The sequence below is a fragment of the Oncorhynchus kisutch genome, linkage group LG5, assembly GCF_002021735.2.
Source record: "Oncorhynchus kisutch isolate 150728-3 linkage group LG5, Okis_V2, whole genome shotgun sequence".
Lineage (NCBI taxonomy): Eukaryota > Metazoa > Chordata > Actinopteri > Salmoniformes > Salmonidae > Oncorhynchus > Oncorhynchus kisutch.
Window position 1 is genome coordinate 2,176,490 of NC_034178.2, and position 17,192 is coordinate 2,193,681.

The 17,192-nt window shown below is 41.7% G+C and overlaps 1 protein-coding gene across 1 annotated transcript; it reads right to left on the bottom strand.

Annotated features, from left to right (window-relative positions):
• Positions 1-613: 613 nt before the first annotated feature.
• On the bottom strand, positions 614-15,990 carry LOC109881335 (actin-related protein 2/3 complex subunit 2-B). Its single transcript, XM_031824007.1, has 10 exons — positions 15,708-15,990; positions 14,647-14,681; positions 14,411-14,523; positions 12,863-12,908; positions 11,760-11,946; positions 9,982-10,075; positions 7,001-7,127; positions 6,547-6,647; positions 5,994-6,094; positions 614-1,512 (listed from the first exon to the last, which is right to left on the bottom strand). The coding sequence occupies exons 1-10, from the start codon at positions 15,779-15,781 to the stop codon at positions 1,491-1,493; spliced, it is 900 nt and encodes a 299-aa protein (XP_031679867.1). The 5' UTR covers positions 15,782-15,990; the 3' UTR covers positions 614-1,490.
• Between the last annotated feature and the right edge of the window lie 1,202 nt (positions 15,991-17,192).

The following is a 17,192-nucleotide window of genomic DNA, read 5'->3' on the forward strand; positions in this document are numbered from 1 at the left end:
ATTGTCATGTTCCCTAGCAACAGGTAAAAGTCCATGTTTTTGTTATCGCAAGATAATGGGTTGTCAAAGGAGATGCAGCTACCCCTGGAAAAGAAAGTCATGGCTGACAGTGATCTAAGGAAACGAGGTCTGGAGTTCTAAGGAACGGTATCTAGATGAAACAGCAAAAAATAAAACAAGAAAACAACTTTGGTTGATGACGTGAGATGAATTTGTCAAACAAGGACTGAAGTTGTAAAGAATTGTGACTAGGTCATGATGGCAGGTATCGACAGGTAGCCTAGCGGTTAGAGAAGCCAGCAACCGAAGGGTTGCCAGGTCGAATCTCGGGTCTTATGGAAAAATAATGTGGGAAGTTAGCTGGCAATGGGAGGGTTGCAGGTATCAAATCCTAGATGCCGCCGCCTGCTGTTGCGCCCTTGAACAGGGCACTTAACCCCCACAATTGCGCCGTAGTATGGCAGCCCCCTTCTCCAACCTGTAGGTGTACCTTTTTGTCTTTCAGAGGAGTTGGGATAAAGTGCAAGTCACATTTCCATTGGACCTTGTACAATTGGACGAATAAAGTAATGTTAATGTGAGATTAAGGTCTGTGAAACCACAACACAGAAAATAAGGATTTTTATAAGACTGGTTTATTTTTCCAATGACAATGGTACAGACAACATGGAAGCATAGAGAGGGGGAAGGAGAAAGAGTGGTTCTGAAGTTATGGACACCCCCAGGGAAGGAAGGAGAAAGAGAGGGGTTCTGAAGTTATGGACACCCCCAGGGAAGGAAGGAGAAAGAGAGGGGTTCTGAAGTTATGGACACCACCAGGGGAAGGAGAAAGGAGGGGTTCTGAAGTTATGGACACCCCCAGGGAGGGAGGGAGGAGGGGGTTCTGAAGTTATGGACACCACCAGGGAAGGAGAAAGGAGGGGTTCTGAAGTTATGGACACCACCAGGGAGGGAGGTGGGGTTCTGAAGTTATGGACACCACCAGGGAGGGAGGTGGGGTTCTGAAGTTATGGACACCACCAGGGGAGGGAGGAAGGTGGGGTTCTGAAGTTATGGACACCACCAGGGGAGGGAGGAAGGAGGGGTTCTGAAGTTATGGACACCCCCAGGGAGGGAGGTGGGGTTCTGATGTTATGGACACCCCCAGGGAGGGAGGTGGGGTTCTGATGTTATGGACACCACCAGGGAGGGAGCAAGGTAAGAGTACCAAATGGAGTAAAAGATATCGTATCAAAACATCATTTTTTATATATATATATATTTATATAGGACTAATAATTATCTTTTAACTATGCAAAGCAAGGAATGCCCTTTTTATTTGTTTAAGCCTCGATTTCTACTAAGAGACAACTTTATTTAAAAAAGACACAGGATGAACACGCGCTGGGCGGGGCTTTAGGGGCCTGTGATCCTGTCCAATGTGGAGTCGAGTCTCAGTGTGGCACGAATGGGGACGTGACCAGGGGTCAGAGTGCGTGTGTGGACCAGCCTCAGCGGGAGAACGTCTTGCCCCTGAAAACAGACATAAAAAACAGTTAGCCAGAAATCAATTAAAAAGACACTTTATTGGCAGCTCGCCCTAAAGCCTATTCTACAGAGGGCTTGGCATTACTGCTTCTAGGTTTTATTCCGTCAATGTTTTAAAGGAAAACCCTCTCGCCACAAGGTAGGCTCCTCGCTGGCGCTGACTAGATGACACACTTGTTGAAATGTTGCAGTTGAAAGATATAGTTGACAGCTGAAGGCACATACAGTGCCTTCATAAGGTATTTATACCCCTCAACTTATTCCACATTTGTTGTGTTGCAGCCTGAATTCCAAATATATTTCCCCCCCCTCATCCATCTACACACAATACCCCATAATGTCAAAGTGAAAACATGCTTATTTTACAAATGTATTGAAAATGAAATACATCCCGAGTGGCGCAGTGGTCTAAGGCACTACATTGCAGTGTTTGAAGCGTCACTACAGACCCGGGTTCAATCCCAGGCTGTGTTACAACCAGCCGTGACTCGGAGTCCCAAAGAGCGGCACACAATTGGCCCAGTGTTGGGGAGGGTTTGGCCGGGGGAGCTTTACTTGGCTCATTGCGCTCTATGGCGACTCCTTGTGGCGGACCGGGCACCTGCAGGCTGACTGTCAGTTAACTAACCTTTTGCGTGTAGTATTTTAGTTTTTGTCGAAAAAAACGTACCCATTTGAAACTGCCTATTTCTCAGCCCCAGAAACTAGAATATGCATATAATTGTCAGATTAGGATAAAAAAACTCTAAAGATATTGTCTGTGAGTATAACAGAACTGATATTGCAGGCAAAAGCCTGAGGAAAATCCAATCAGGAAGTGCCTCTTATTTGGAAACCTCTGTTCCTATGCAAGCCTATCCTCCATTTAAAGGGATATCAACCAGATTCCTTTTTCTATGGCTTCAGTCTTTAGACAGTTTCAGGCTTTTATTTTGAAAGATGAGCGTGAAGGATCACATTGCGTAAGTGGATAGGTGGGGGCTCTCAGAGTGAGTTTTTGCACAACTGAGTAAAGCCGCCATCGTTCCTCCTGCTGTTATTTAAAAACCTACACACTCGGTTGATATATTATCGAATATATATTTTAAAAACAACATGAAGATTGATTATAAAAAACGTTTGACATGTTTCTGTGGACATTATGGATATTATTTGGACATCTGCGTTGTCGTGACCGCTCTTTCCTGTGGATTTCTGAACATAGCGCGACAAACAAACGTCGGTATTTTGAGTATAAAAATTATCTTTATGGAACAAAAGGAACATTTGTTGTGTAACTGGGAGTCTCGTGAGTGAAAACATCCGAAGATCAAAGATAAACGATTCATTTGATTGCTTTTCTGATTTGTGACCAAGTGTACATGATGCTATGCGATCGATAAACTTACAAACGCTTGGATTGCTTTCACTGTAAAGCATCATTTCAAAATCTGAGACGACGGGTGGATTAACAAAAGGCTAAACTGTATTTTGCAATATTGCACTTGTGATTTCATGAATATGAATATTTTTTAGTAATATTATTTGACTGTTGCGCTATGCTATTTGCTGAGGAAAATGATCCCGCTAATGGGATGGGTAGCACCAAGAAGTTACAGTGTTTCCTCCAACACATTGGTGCAGCTTCCGGGTTAAGTGTGCTGGTGGAAGCGCGGTTTGGCGGGTCATGCGTCCTCCAAAACATGACTCAACCGTCGCCTCTCCCGAGACCATTGGTGAGAAAAGGGGGGTCAAATAAAGAAAAAAACATATACAGTACCAGTCAAAAGTTGGGACACCTACTCATTCCAGTTTAAATGATTTAAAAAATATATTTTAAAAAGTACTATTTTCTACATTATGGAATAATAGTGAAGACCTCAAAACTATGAAATAACATGGAATCATGTAGTAACCAAAAACAAAGGTGTCAATATATCAAAATATATTTTATATTTGAGATTCTTCAAAGTAGCCACCATTTTGCCTTGACAGCCTTTGCACATTCTTGGCATTCTCTCAACCAGCTTCATGAGGTAGTCACCTGAAATGATTTTCAATAAACAGGTGTGCCTTGTTAAAAGTACATTTGTGGAATTTCTTTCCTTCTTAACCCTCCTGCTCGAATTGGACCGATTTACAAATTCTCTCTGAAAAATGTTGTTAATTTAACCTGATTCTCATAAGGTTCCATGACTTCGTCCACATAGGGCATCTGAACACACAACATACTTGTTGACCCAGAGTTACCTTTGCTGCAGAGGATAAGTTCATTAGAGTTACCAACCTAGGAGCATTGTGGGTGTTTAAATGAACTTTTGTTGGTGTTTCCCGGTCAAACCTGACCAGTCATTAGGAATGAATGGGTGAGACTACAATTACTGTATAAAATTGAGTTCAGGCACATGCCCATTCGTCAGATGGACTCACTTCCTATCCCAGAACCCCACATGCATGTGTTTGAGCACACACACACACACACACACACACAAACCTCACTCCCCTTCTTGGCTTCCATGGCAACCCCCACGGGAACCACACTTGTTGGTATTCTCACAAACAATCGCAACATTGTTTCAATGATATATAGAACTTCTCACAGCTCTGGTATATAAAGCTTTTGAGGCCTTGCTCACAATTCATTCTGTGGCAGCACAATGATCAAACGATATACTGTATGTGAGGCTCTTGATCATATCTTTCATAATGACACTGGTGAGGAGAGTCCTTGTTAAACTTTGACAGAAAGTAGTCTGTGATAAATAGCACAATATGTTTCATCTGAGTATTTGTTAGTCTAAATAATCCAGACATTATGCTTTTTTTTTTTTACTAAAAAATGAGTTGTAATGAGCTCAGGTCAATGAGGCCTACAGGCCATAAATAGCAAATAGAAGTTCAAAACTTGTAATGTTCATAAGAACTTAAGTTGATAAAAAGATCCAAAAGACCAAGAGTCGTCTGTTCTTTCGACCAATCTATTGTTCAACATTTTTAAACGTGTATTTTTCCATATAGACACATCAAATGTCTTTTAATCAAATCAACATATATATAGTTGATTTAAATGATTGATTTATGGTTGATTTATATATATATATATATATATATATATATAGTTGATTTGATTAAAAGACATTTGATGTGTCTATATGGAAAAATACACGTTTAAAAATGTTGACCAATAGATTGGTCGAAAGAACAGACGACTCTTGGTCAACACACAAAAGGTCAGCAGATATGGCCTCCATGCAAGAGTAAAAAATACAGATACCACACCTTCCAACTAAATGTTGACCCAACTATGTCAACTACCGCTGACTAAATCCCAGATTGTGAAACAAGAGTACACCCCTGCTTCCTTCCACCCAGAGCGGAGCTCCCTGAGGATCAGTGGCATAGAATTCCCCGGAGTCACAGTTAAATATTCATATTTAGACAAGGCCTCTTCTGTTTCAGACAGAGAGGGGGAATGCTGATCAGATCCACAGATCCCACACAGCAATAGGGACCAAACTGAGTGAGTGGGGGGAGCTTGTAAAAATTCCACCTGAGCCCACTTCAAACAGCGCTGCTCGTGTCAAAGCAGTTCTAGTAGTACACACACAATGAACACAACTGTTGAAACAAGACAGCCCTCACAAACACCGTAGCCTACAGACAAGAACATTACAGGAGGGTTCTAAGGAATCTGTAGAAGCTATTCTTTTATCAGCTTCTAAGGAATCTCTACAATCCATTATCAGCTGTGGTTTGGGTGAAGGCTGCAACTTGGTACCAGAGACGTAGAGAGAGTACACACTTCCACCCTGGCTCTCTCTCTCTCCATCTGACTGCTGTTCACCACACAGGCGCTGATGAGTGTGTTCGCTGTTGGTATTTAATTAAGAAAGGAATGTCGAGGTGGGCGAGGGACGTGAAAACATTTCACACACAAAATCAAGCATTATCAGGGACAATAAGATCTGGGACATGGTGAAAGTAGCCCGTGTGCTTCAATACATGATAACAGATTAACTGATCTCTCTGATCTTTGAGAACAGGCTACACTCACAGGCACACACAGCAGGGTGAACTTCCCATATGACTTGTTTTAAAGGACAGAAGTGTCCTACAGGCAGTGCTGCTAGAGTCAACGTTAGGTCACCCACATCCCAGTGAACCCAATGGCTGGCAGTGGAATAAGTCAGACCTGGGTCCAATTAGTATGTTCATTTTTTCAAATACTTTGAGCGTTTTGTTCGAGCATTGGCTGGAGTGCCAGGTGGGCGGGGCATGCACTTTTAGGACTATTCCATTAGTTCCAGGAAAGCTCAATCAAGCACAGTCCAGGTATGGGACCATATTCTAAAAGCATCTGAGAGTAGGTGTGCCGATCTAGGATCCCCTCCCACATAGACATGTAATACTATCCATAGTGAGCCAAAAGGCTAAACTGATCCTAGATCAGCACTCCAACGCTGGCGTGCAGAGCAGCAGTAACTTACGACATGGTCTTCATCTCCTTCTTCTCAGCGTCGGGTCGAGCCCTGTTCAACACCTTGAGGAAGTCAGAAGTCTTAGCCCTCATACGTGTGTGGATGTAGGCCTGGAAGGGGGGGGGGGGGCGACGACGACACAGAGACATACCTTAATACACGCCTACTGAACCTTAATACACACCTACTGAACCAACAGCTCACTGACATGCACACTAATTGACCTCAACTCATACCAGGCAGGAATCTGAAAAGCACATATTTACACGCCCGTAACTGTTTACGATGGAAAGCCCATCAGATACCTTTATGATCACAGACTGCAGGGTTTTACCATGCTAGTGCCGGTAAAGTTATTCCCTCAACCTTTGCTTAATCTATGTCCAGAAAACTGTTCCTTTACATGGTAGTGCAGGTATGGTAGGGCCCTAGTAAGGGCAATAGTTAGTGCTCATCAAGGAGCACTATAATGGGTAGTGCAGGTATAGTAGTGTCCTAGTTAGGGCAGTGCAGAAGTTGGGACTAATAGGGTCCTAGTTAGTATACTAGTTAGGGAAGTCACCTTGGAGCACTTTATGTGGTAGTGCAGGTAGTCCCTGAAGGTGTGGATGAGGTTGATGGTGTTGTCTCTAGCGTTGGCGTTGGTGTGACGTGGGAACAGGACTGAGAGGACAGGAGAAATAACACACATTACCACAAAGACATTGAATTAGGCTGATGACTGACCTGATATTCAAGTTAATGTTTGTTTATGATCATCCACTGACTACTTTCTATCATGTCACTAGCGTTGGGAAAACAACTAATTAATTGCATGTCTAGTTTAAGTTAAAATATATATATTTAATGGTCACACAATTCAGCTCTAGGCACCTTCTTGTACAGTAAAACCATGTAATTCACAGGAAGGCCCAACATCCCATTTGGAAGATTCCAGGAATCAGAATAGAATAAGCAGAAAATCCAGAATCCTCCAACCAGGATTTCTGGAAAACCTGGGAATGGTTGGTACAGACCGAAGGTGATGTAGCCGATGTTGTCTCCAACGGCAGCGTCAGTGTCCTTCAGCTCCAGGGGCGGCTCCCGGTGGCTGAACAGAACCTGGGGGGCAGTGTGACTGGCTCGCCGACCCTCCTTAAACTCCTACACACAGAGACAGAGAGAGCAACACAGACAGACAGTGAGACACATACAGAGAGTGACACACACACTAAGGTTGTCCATGACAAATACCTAATAGTGTAGAGAGCAAATAAGATATTTCATAAATCATTTGCACAGACATGGAGAGGTGATTGGGTTTCTGCATTACTGTAGTGAACTACCTTTAGGCAACAGTGCAAAGCTACTTTGGCATCCTTTCTCCTTTTCACAACCATATGGACATACATACTGCATTGTAATTACATCACATTGTACCGTACATAGTAGAGGTCGACCGATTATGATTTTTCAACGCCGATACCGATTATTGGAGGACCAAAAAAGCCAATACCGATTAAATTGGCCGGAAAAAAAAGTATTTGTAATAATGACAATTATTTTAACTTAATACATCATTAAAATCTATTTAGCCTCAAGTAAATAATGAAACATGTTCAATTTGGTTTAAATAATGCAAAAACAAAGTGTTGGAGAAGAAAATAAAAGTGCAATATGTGCCATGTAAGAAAGCTAACGTTTCAGTTCCTTGCTCAGAACATGAGAACATATGAAAGCTGGTGGTTCCTTTTAACAGGAGTCTTCAATATTCCCAGGTAAGAAGTTTTAAGTTGTAGTTATTATAGGAATTATAGGACTATTTCCCTCTATACCATTTGTATTTCATTAACCTTTGACTATTGGATGTTCTTATAGGCACTTTAGTATTGCCAGTGTAACAGTATAGCTTCCGTCCCTCTCCTCGCTCCTCCCTGGGCTCGAACCAGCAACACAACGACAATTAGAGCGTGCTAACTAGCTAGCCATTTCACTTCGGTTACACAAGCCTCATCTCGGGAGTTGATAAGCTTGAAGTCATAAACAGCGCAATGCTTGACGCACAACGAAGAGCTGCTGTAAAAACGCCCCAAAGTGCTGTTTGAATTCATGTTTACACGCCTGCTTCTGCCTACCACCACTCAGTCAGATACTTAGATACTTGTATGCTCAGTCAGATTATATGCAACGCAGGACATGCTAGATTATATCTAGTAATATCATCAACCATATGTAGTTAACTAGTGATTATGATTGATTGATTGTTTTTTATAAGATAAGTTTAATGCTGTAAGGTTGCAAGATTAGTTCCCCCGAGCTGACAAGATGAAAATCTGTCGTTCTGCCCCTGAACAGGCAGTTAACCCACTGTTCCCAGGCCATCATTGAAAATAAGAATTTGTTCTTAACTGACTTGCCTGGTTAAATAAAGGTATAAAAAAACATTTGAAAAAAAAATAGGCAAATCAGCGCCCAAAATACTGATTGCTATGAAAACAGCCCTAATTAATCGGCCATTCCGATTAATCGGTCGACCTCTAGTACATAGTGCTGCCAAGCTCGTTTTAATCATGTGAGAGGCGGTTCCTGTTAAGGGTGATGAAAACTTGAGTAGGGATGCACGATATCAGTGAACATATCGGAATTGGCCAATATTAGCTAAACATGACAACATCGACAAAATATTTCTAGTTTAACGCCGATGTGCAAAACCGATGTCACAGCTGACGTGCATACCTATATAATGTAGGTACATGATGTAACGACACACGCAACACAGCATTCCTAACCTAGCCCACCATGTCTGCTGTGTGGATCGAGCACTCAACAAGTTGAGCAATCATTTGAAAGAGAAACAACATTTCAGCGAGACAACTCAATGGCGAAATCCATTAACGCCAAGATAATGGAATTTGTTGTCCTTGACAACCACTCTGTCGTGGGTGATGTTGGCTTTCGCCGACTGGTCGAGCACCGATACACACTACTAAGTGTGCTATTTTTCAGATGTTGCCCTACAGGAGTTACACAGTAATAGCGTCACTGCTATTAGCTTCACGACTGACATTTGGACCAGCGATATCAGCATGCTGAGTCTGACAGCACAGTGGGTCGACGAGAATTTCAGAATGAGGAAGGTCATATTTCATGCTCATGAATGTGCTGGTTGTCATACTGCTGCTGCCATTTCAATAGCATTTGAGAACATGTTTGAAACATGGAAACATGAACACAGTAGCTAGCTCCATTCAAAACAACTGACTGGAGAAATAAGCTGATCAACTGCAGCCCTCTGTCACGGCATTGAAACGCCTGCTCAACAAAACTGCCCACACAGGCTGTGAACAAGCGAGTCGGTGGCATTCTCTCTTTACTGTGTCGCCACCATGCTCGATGCTATGTACAAGGACTGCTACCTCGATGCAGACAAGAGACAGGGTTTATGTGAAATGTTACACAGCTGGACAAGATGGAAACAGACACAGTGACAGTGCGCACCGAGGAAGAGAGGCCACGGACAGACAGAGCTGGACAAGATGGAAACAGAGACAGTGACAGTGCGCACCGAGGAAGAGAGGCCACGGACAGAGCTGAAACTTCACTGCTTGACATGTATGATGAAATCCTGGTTGAGAATGAAACGACTGAACAAATGAACAACGAAACAGCACAGCAAGTAAGTGAAAGAAATTAGTTTTGATGATGTTTTACTGGTAATGGTGACATAAGTACAAATCGTTATTTACAATGACGGCCTAACCCGGATAACGCTGGGCCAATTGTGCACCGCCCTATGGGACTCCCAATCACGGCTGGATGTGATACAGCCTGGATTCGAACCAGGTACTGTAGTGACGCTGCATCCATTCGTGTTTTAACTAATTAACTGTACTAGAATGCTTAAAAGGCCACAAATGTTAAATATCAGTATCGGGGTTTTTTGGCAAGGAAAATATTGGATATCAGCCAAAAATGTCATATCGGCGCATCACTACTTGAGAGAGAAATATTGTTTCACCTGCATGAACACTTTCCCAAGGATGACATCATCGTCGTCTTTGAACACAGTGCTGAACACCACCGTCACTCTGTCCTTCTTGGCCTCCAGATACCTGAGGACAAACACAGGAACATGTCAACAACCAGTAGTCACCTCGGTGACATGGAATACTGGCAGTAAAAAAAAGGTTTCTTAGATTTAAAAATATACACAGTACCAGTCAAAGGTTTAGACACCTTTCCTTTTCTTTTTACTATTTTCTACATTGTAGAATGAAGTGAAGACATCAAAAATATTAAATAACACATATGGAATCATGAAGTAAGCAAAAATAAATAAATAAAATCAAAATACATTTTATATTTGAGATTGTTCAAAGTAGCCACCTTTTGCCTTGATGACAGCTTTGTACACTCTTGGCATTCTCTCAACCAGCTTCATGAGGTAGTCACCTGGAATGCATTTAAATGAACAGGTGTGCCTTGTTAAAAGTTCATTTGTGGAATTTCTTTCCTTCTTAATGCTTTTGAGCCAATCAGTTATGTTGTCACATGGTAGGGGTGGTATATAGAAGATAGCCCTATTTGGTAAAAGACCAAGTCCATATTATGGCGATAAACAGCTCAAATAAGCAAAGAGAAATGACAGTCCATCATTACTTTAAGACATGAAGGTCAGTCAACACAGACATTTAAACTTTGGAAGTGTCTCCAAGTGCAGTCGCAAAAACTATCAAGCGCTATGATGAAACTGGCTCTCATGAGAACCGCCACAGGACAGGAAGACCCAGAGTTACCTCTGCTGCATAGGATAAGTTCATTAGAGTTACCAGCCTCAGATTGCAGCCAAAATAAATGCTTCAGCGTTCAAGTAACAGACACATTTCAACGTCAACTGTTTAGAGACTGCGTGAATCAGGCCTTCATGGTCGAATTGCTGCAAAGAAACCAACTGAAGGACACCAATAAGAAGAGACTTGCTTGGGCCAAGAAACACGAGCAATAGACTGACCTTCATGTCTTAAATGATGGACTGTAATTTCTCTTTGCTTATTTGAGCTGTTCTTGCCAAATATGGCCATCTTTTGTATACCCCCCCCACTCACTACCATGTCACAACACAACTGATTGGCTCAAATGCATTATGGAATGAAATTTCACAAATTAACTTAAATAGGCACACCTGTTAATCGAAATGCATTCCAGGTGACTACCTCATGAAGCTGGTTGAGAAAATGCCAAGAGTGTGCATAGCTGTCATCAAGGCAATGGGTGGCTATTTGAAGAATCTCAAATATAACATTTGTTTAATACCTTTTTGGTTACTACACGATTCCATAGGTGCTTTTCATAGTTTTGATGTCTTCACTATTATTCTACAATGTAGAACATAGTACAAATAAAGAAAAACCCTTGATTGAGTAGGTGTTTTTAAAACTTGACCGGTAGTGTGTGTGATTGAGATATACACACTTCAAAACCTTATTCCTTAGGATTTATTTGATACTGTTTTGTCATTTTTGAATGTGTTACTCAGTGCTTTTAGGGGCTATAGCAGTAAAGGCAAAATTCTATATTTCAACAAGTAATTGTTTTGATACATACAGGGGTCCTAAAATTCCAAATCAAATAACTAAATGATCTATTTCATGACCACCTTAAAACAATTCCATGTTTTAGTAGAACCCCCCCCCACCCAAAGCCTCAGACTTCTAGTAGTCAACAACAAATAGCATCCTTGTTTTGTCTATGGTTACTTCTATAAATGTTCATCCAGGCAGTGCAGCGGCCACCTACATGGACTCGTCGTCTCTGTAGTGGACCACGGCCCTCGTCTCTCCCTCCTTGCCCTCCTCCTGGAACTTGAAGTACTTCTCAAACACCGAGGCGAAGCAGTTCCTCTTCAGCATGCCCGCCTGGTGGATCACTTCCTCCTTATTGGCCGGGACCGCATCCAGGTCAAAGAGCAGGGACACGTTGTAGCCTAGGAGACAGCCAATTACAGGCAAGGTCAGCTATTGTTCGATATAATTATTAAATCGCTAGAAAACTTCTTAGTAAGAGGTTTACTAACTATGACATGGTGTCAATCTCTGAGGGGAATGGGGGTCAAAACCAGCCTATAGCAAAGGACAATAAATACTAATAAAACCCTAATTCTGCATAGACTTTCCAACAAAGTAAACTAAGCAACAACAAAAAAACGAACAACGTTTTGGCCTAAATGCAAAGCGTTAGACCTGGTGCCAACCAAAGACAGCGTATCACCCAGTAAACACTATCATTAGTTTCAATCATGGAGGAGGATGTGGGTGCATGGTGTTATTTTAATTGAATGTGTCTAAACTAAAAAAACTAAAGCAGGAAAACAAGAAGCAGTTGTTTATTTTTTTACATTTGAGTCATTTATAGTGATTTTACAGTCCCAGCTAGGTGGTGGGACAGCCACATACAGTATCTCAGTCCCAGCTAGGTGGTGGGACAGCCACATACAGTATCTCAGTGCCAGCTAGGTGGTGGGACAGCCACATACAGTATCTCAGTCCCAGCTAGGTGGTGGGACAGCCACATACAGTATCTCAGTCCCAGCTAGGTGGTGGGACAGCCACATACAGTATCTCAGTCCCAGCTAGGTGGTGGGACAGCCACATACAGTATCTCAGTCCCAGCTAGGTGGTGGGACAACCACATACAGTATCTCAGTAAGTTAGTACATTTTTTTCTGAATAAAGTAGCTATCAGCGAAGTCAGTGGTAATAATATAAGTGTGGGTGTTGGACCTCCGTAAGGGATAGGCTATATGACACGCTGTCGATAATTCTCTGAGTAGTTGGAGTCATTAACATGGTGACAGTGGAAACCTACATAGGGAGAGTGGACCGTAGTTACGTAATACTTACACGCCTCGGGTGAAACCAGGAAGTTCCCATAGACCCGCTTCAGCAGCTGAAAGGAGGGAGGGATTTGGTGTGTTATTATGGGCAGTAACAGATAAATGCCCCGACGGAGTCCGACACCAGCTATGCAACATCAGAGAGCCAGAGTGGACTGGTAGAGGTGGATGTCTCAGGGTAGAGAATGGTAAGGGGAGATCATAAGCCTTCCCCTAAAACAACAGTTACCCATCAATGTGGAATCACTGGAATGCAGCCCGAGTTCTGAACAAAAAAGGCAATAATATGCAAATCCAGCGTACACATGTCAAAACAGATGACAACTTCTATTATAAGAAGATGTACTGCAACTCAGTTTCCTTTACAGTAAAACTGCAAGAGTGCACCATTGTGACACATGTATTTATGTATTGTGTAAATCTATTATGTAACACGTAAAGCGGAACATTTCCACACACGAAAATGTGTTTTGTGAGTTAGTGAAGAAAGGTGACAAGGTGTACCAAATTTACATTGAGTGACTGAAAAGGACGAGGCTTGATTACTTGAACATGTTCTCATAAGGCCACTGTTTTTGCAGTAGTTAAACTAGCTTTCTATACCACTACAATGAAGAACGGAGCTGGAAGTAGGACACAAGGCAATGAAGGTAGACATTCATTTTCTATGGTCAGGTGACAGGACTGGGACATGATTTGGTCCTTTAAAAACACACCACAGTGCAGCAAGTGATATAGGTGTTCCTTTCCACAGCTCTTTTCCTCCATGATCTTCAAGTGCTCGACAGGTAAAAGCAATACTGTTAAAACCTATCCAGTCCTTTGATTCAGTAGTGCTCACAGAGAGTAAGAAAACAAGGACTGGTAGACTACAGGAAAGCAGTCATGGTGTTCATTAGGCAACATTTAGCTGTCTCAGTCAGCACTTCCTCCTTATAGGGTGAGTCATAAAGCACTTCCTGTTTCTATAAGAAACCACTGCTGCTGCTTTCTTCCATACATGGTGAGGATGTACAAAGCCCTGACATCCTGCTTTACAGACATTCTCCTTTTCAACAAAAAATAAAACATCTACTCTGACACATTTTAAACTACAATTGAAGCTATGATGAGTGCCATGGGTTAGTTTACAAGCACTACATTTTTGTAATTTAGCAGACGCTCTTATACAGAGCAACTTACAGTAGTGAATGCATACATTTTCATCCTTAAAAAAAAATATATATATATATATATATATATATATGAGGTTACATGTTTATCAACTTTCAAAGCAGAATTACTTTCCCAATGTTCCTCAGCTGTAGTGTATGATATACCATTTTCTAGCGCCGAGTCTCTACCTTTATCCAATGTAAAAAATGTAAAAAAATGCAAATGTTCCTACACAAGACCGAATCAAGCCAGTCGGTCACAAACTGCCCCCCCCCCCTTGGGAATCGAACCCACAACCCTGGCGTTACAAGCACCATGCTCTAACTGAGCAACACAGGACATATCCATAGATTGAATGAAGGGCAAGGGAGGTACAGATGCTGGTGTGTGTGTGTGTCACCTCATCAGCTCCGTGCTCCTGCAGCTCCTTGTAGAACTTAAGGGAGATGCTGACCATCAGCTTGGTCTTGTCCCCATCGGGGTTGGAGATGTGGTAGAGGACACCATCGAAATCTACAGTTCAGAGAAAAGCCATCAGTTACAAACAAGCACCCACCTGGACACCTGAAAATAGCATAATATTGTTAAAACTGCATGCTACTGCACAGAAATATTAACCACTAGTCCTTAACTCACCTGCAAATGTCACCTCCACTGCCTCTGGTTTAGTCCTACAAATAGAGGATTATATGTCAAATATGTATGAAACTGAATGCATGATAATATAACAAATTCGGCCATGTTTTGTTGAGTAGTTGTTAACTATAGACAACGCTTAATTTGCTGCCAGTATAATAATATTCTGTAGCAGCAGTTACCATGTTGGCATATTTGTGTAAAACCATTTTGGTTTTCGTGCAACTTGCAATTGTATTTCAAGAAACCACTCATTGGGGTTTAGAAGTTGTCTATAACAGCAGTTCCTCTCCCCAGAGAGTTGCACTGACATGACCCAACTTGGGGATGCTGGAATGCGGAAGAGGCCAACAACGCGATGGCTAATATATTGCTAGCTATACTCGTTAGCAGCTATCTAGTCTGATTATTCTCTATTCATTTCATTGAAATTGAACGAATCTAGCTAATACAAGGTTAACCCATAACGATACGTTCGCTTTCTCAATTCAAAGCGAGGAGAGATGAAAGCAAACTAGTTAGCTAGTTACTATACCATGAACTAGAAAAGCAGGTTCCCTTTCACTGCGGTGATTAGCATAGCAGCCAGTGATAGGTATAGTTAGCTAGCTAACAATACGGCTGTACATATTTTATGTTAAAGCCACCATCATAATTAAAAAATTGGCAGTCCATTGGGACAATAAATGAGGGGATGCCGACAAGCACACGTAAACTAGAGTTCGCTTAGCGTTACCCCCTTATTGGAGCTAGACAGTTATTAGATAGGCTTCCCCTGCCCAGCTAGTCTAGCTAGCCAAAGCTAACCAGTGACAGACACACCCCAATTATTCCGGCTAACCGATGCCTCTTGCAGAGGCGCGTGCCACTTTATTCAGTTAAACCAGAATATTACTGTACGTGTCAAATATATAGTCCCTGTTCTGTCAATTCCACCAGCCGCACATTTTCCATCCATAATTCATTCATTGTCGAGCAAATAATACTGGCCAGACATTAAGATACGGCTACTGTTAGCTATTCGGAAGCTAGCAAGCTAGTCTGGAACAATGATTTCTCACCCATTGGATGCGCCGTCAAATTTCAACGTCAGCGTCTCTTCTATAATCCGGTTGTTGATTTCTAGTAGAATCATTGCAGCGGACTGGGGAATACGTTTTTATCGAAATATAAAATGTTTTAGATCCTTAGGCTTCTTTGTGTCAAATTCTGCAAATGTTTCTTCCCTTGACAGACCGCTTCCGCCGAGTCTTCCGTCTGTCGGCTCTTCCGCTTATTTCATTCCGGACCCCAAAGCAAGGTTGCTCACAGCACAGCCTATAAGATTGTGGCTGATATTGGTCTAGATATAAAATGTGCACACTGATTGTTTCATTTTTTTAAATTATGAACTGGGTGGTTCGATACAACGAATATGACAAAACATGTATTTTTAACGCTCTAATGACATTGGTAACCAGTTTATAATAGCAATAAGGCACCTCGGATGTTTGTGGTATATGCCCAATATACCACAGTTAAGGACTGTATCCAGAAACTCCACGTTGCATTGTGCATAAGAACAGCCATATACCACACCAGCCTTATTGCTTAAATAACTGCTCACCTTCATTGTGTGTTTTTGTCAGATAACAAAACACATTTAAATCGTTCATGGTTCCTTCTTACTCCTAGTAATAGACAAACCACAAGTTTGTAATGTAGTAGGCGATGTAATGCATATATGAAATATACTGTATATATACAGTATCAGTCAAACGTTTGGAAACCCCTACTCATTCAATGGTTTTTCTTTGTATTTACTATTTTCTACATTGTATAATAATAGTGAAGACATCAACACTATTAAATAACACATATGGAATCATGTAGTAACCAGATAATTGTTAAACAAATCAAAATATATTTTATATTTGAGATTCTTCAAAATAGCCACCCTTAGCCTTGATGACAGCTTTGCACACTCTTGGCATTCTCTCAACCAGCTTCATGAGGTAGTCACCTGGAATGCATTTCAATTATTTTGTGTAATTACTGAGCCAATCAGTTGTGTTGTGACAAGGTAGGGGTGGTTTACAGAAGATAGCCCTATTTGGTAAAAGACCAAGTCCATATTTTGGCAAGAACAGCTCAAATAAGCAAAGAGAAATGACAGTCCATCATTACTTTAAGACATGAAGGTCAGTCAATGCAAAATATTTCAAGAACTTTGAACGTTTCTTCAAGTGCAGTTGCAAAAACCATCAAGCGCTATGATGAAATTAGCGCTCATGAGGACCTCCACAGGAAAGGAAGATTTACCTCTGCTGCAGAGGATAAGTTCATTAGAGTTAACTGCACATCAGATTGCAGCCCAAATAAATGCTTCACAGAGTTCAAGTAACAGACACATCTCAACATCAACTGTTCAGAGGAGACTGCATGAATCAGGCCTTCATAGTCGAATTGCTGCAAAGAAACCACTACTAAAGGACACCAATAAGAAGAGACTTGCTTGGGCCAAGAAACACGAGCAATGGACATTAGACCGATGGAAATCTGGTCCG

Bases quoted from the DNA above. Each gene is read 5' to 3' on its own strand.
- LOC109881335 (XM_031824007.1), bottom strand. From the start codon at position 15,781: ATGATTCTACTAGAAATCAACAACCGGATTATAGAAGAGACGCTGACG. The intron at 12,909-14,410 runs GTGACACACACA...CCCTCCTTTCAG, and splicing joins AGGAGCACGGAGCTGATGAG to CTGCTGAAGCGGGTCTATGG. The intron at 6,095-6,546 runs GTGACTTCCCTA...CCCCCCTTCCAG, and splicing joins ACCACATAAAGTGCTCCAAG to GCCTACATCCACACACGTAT.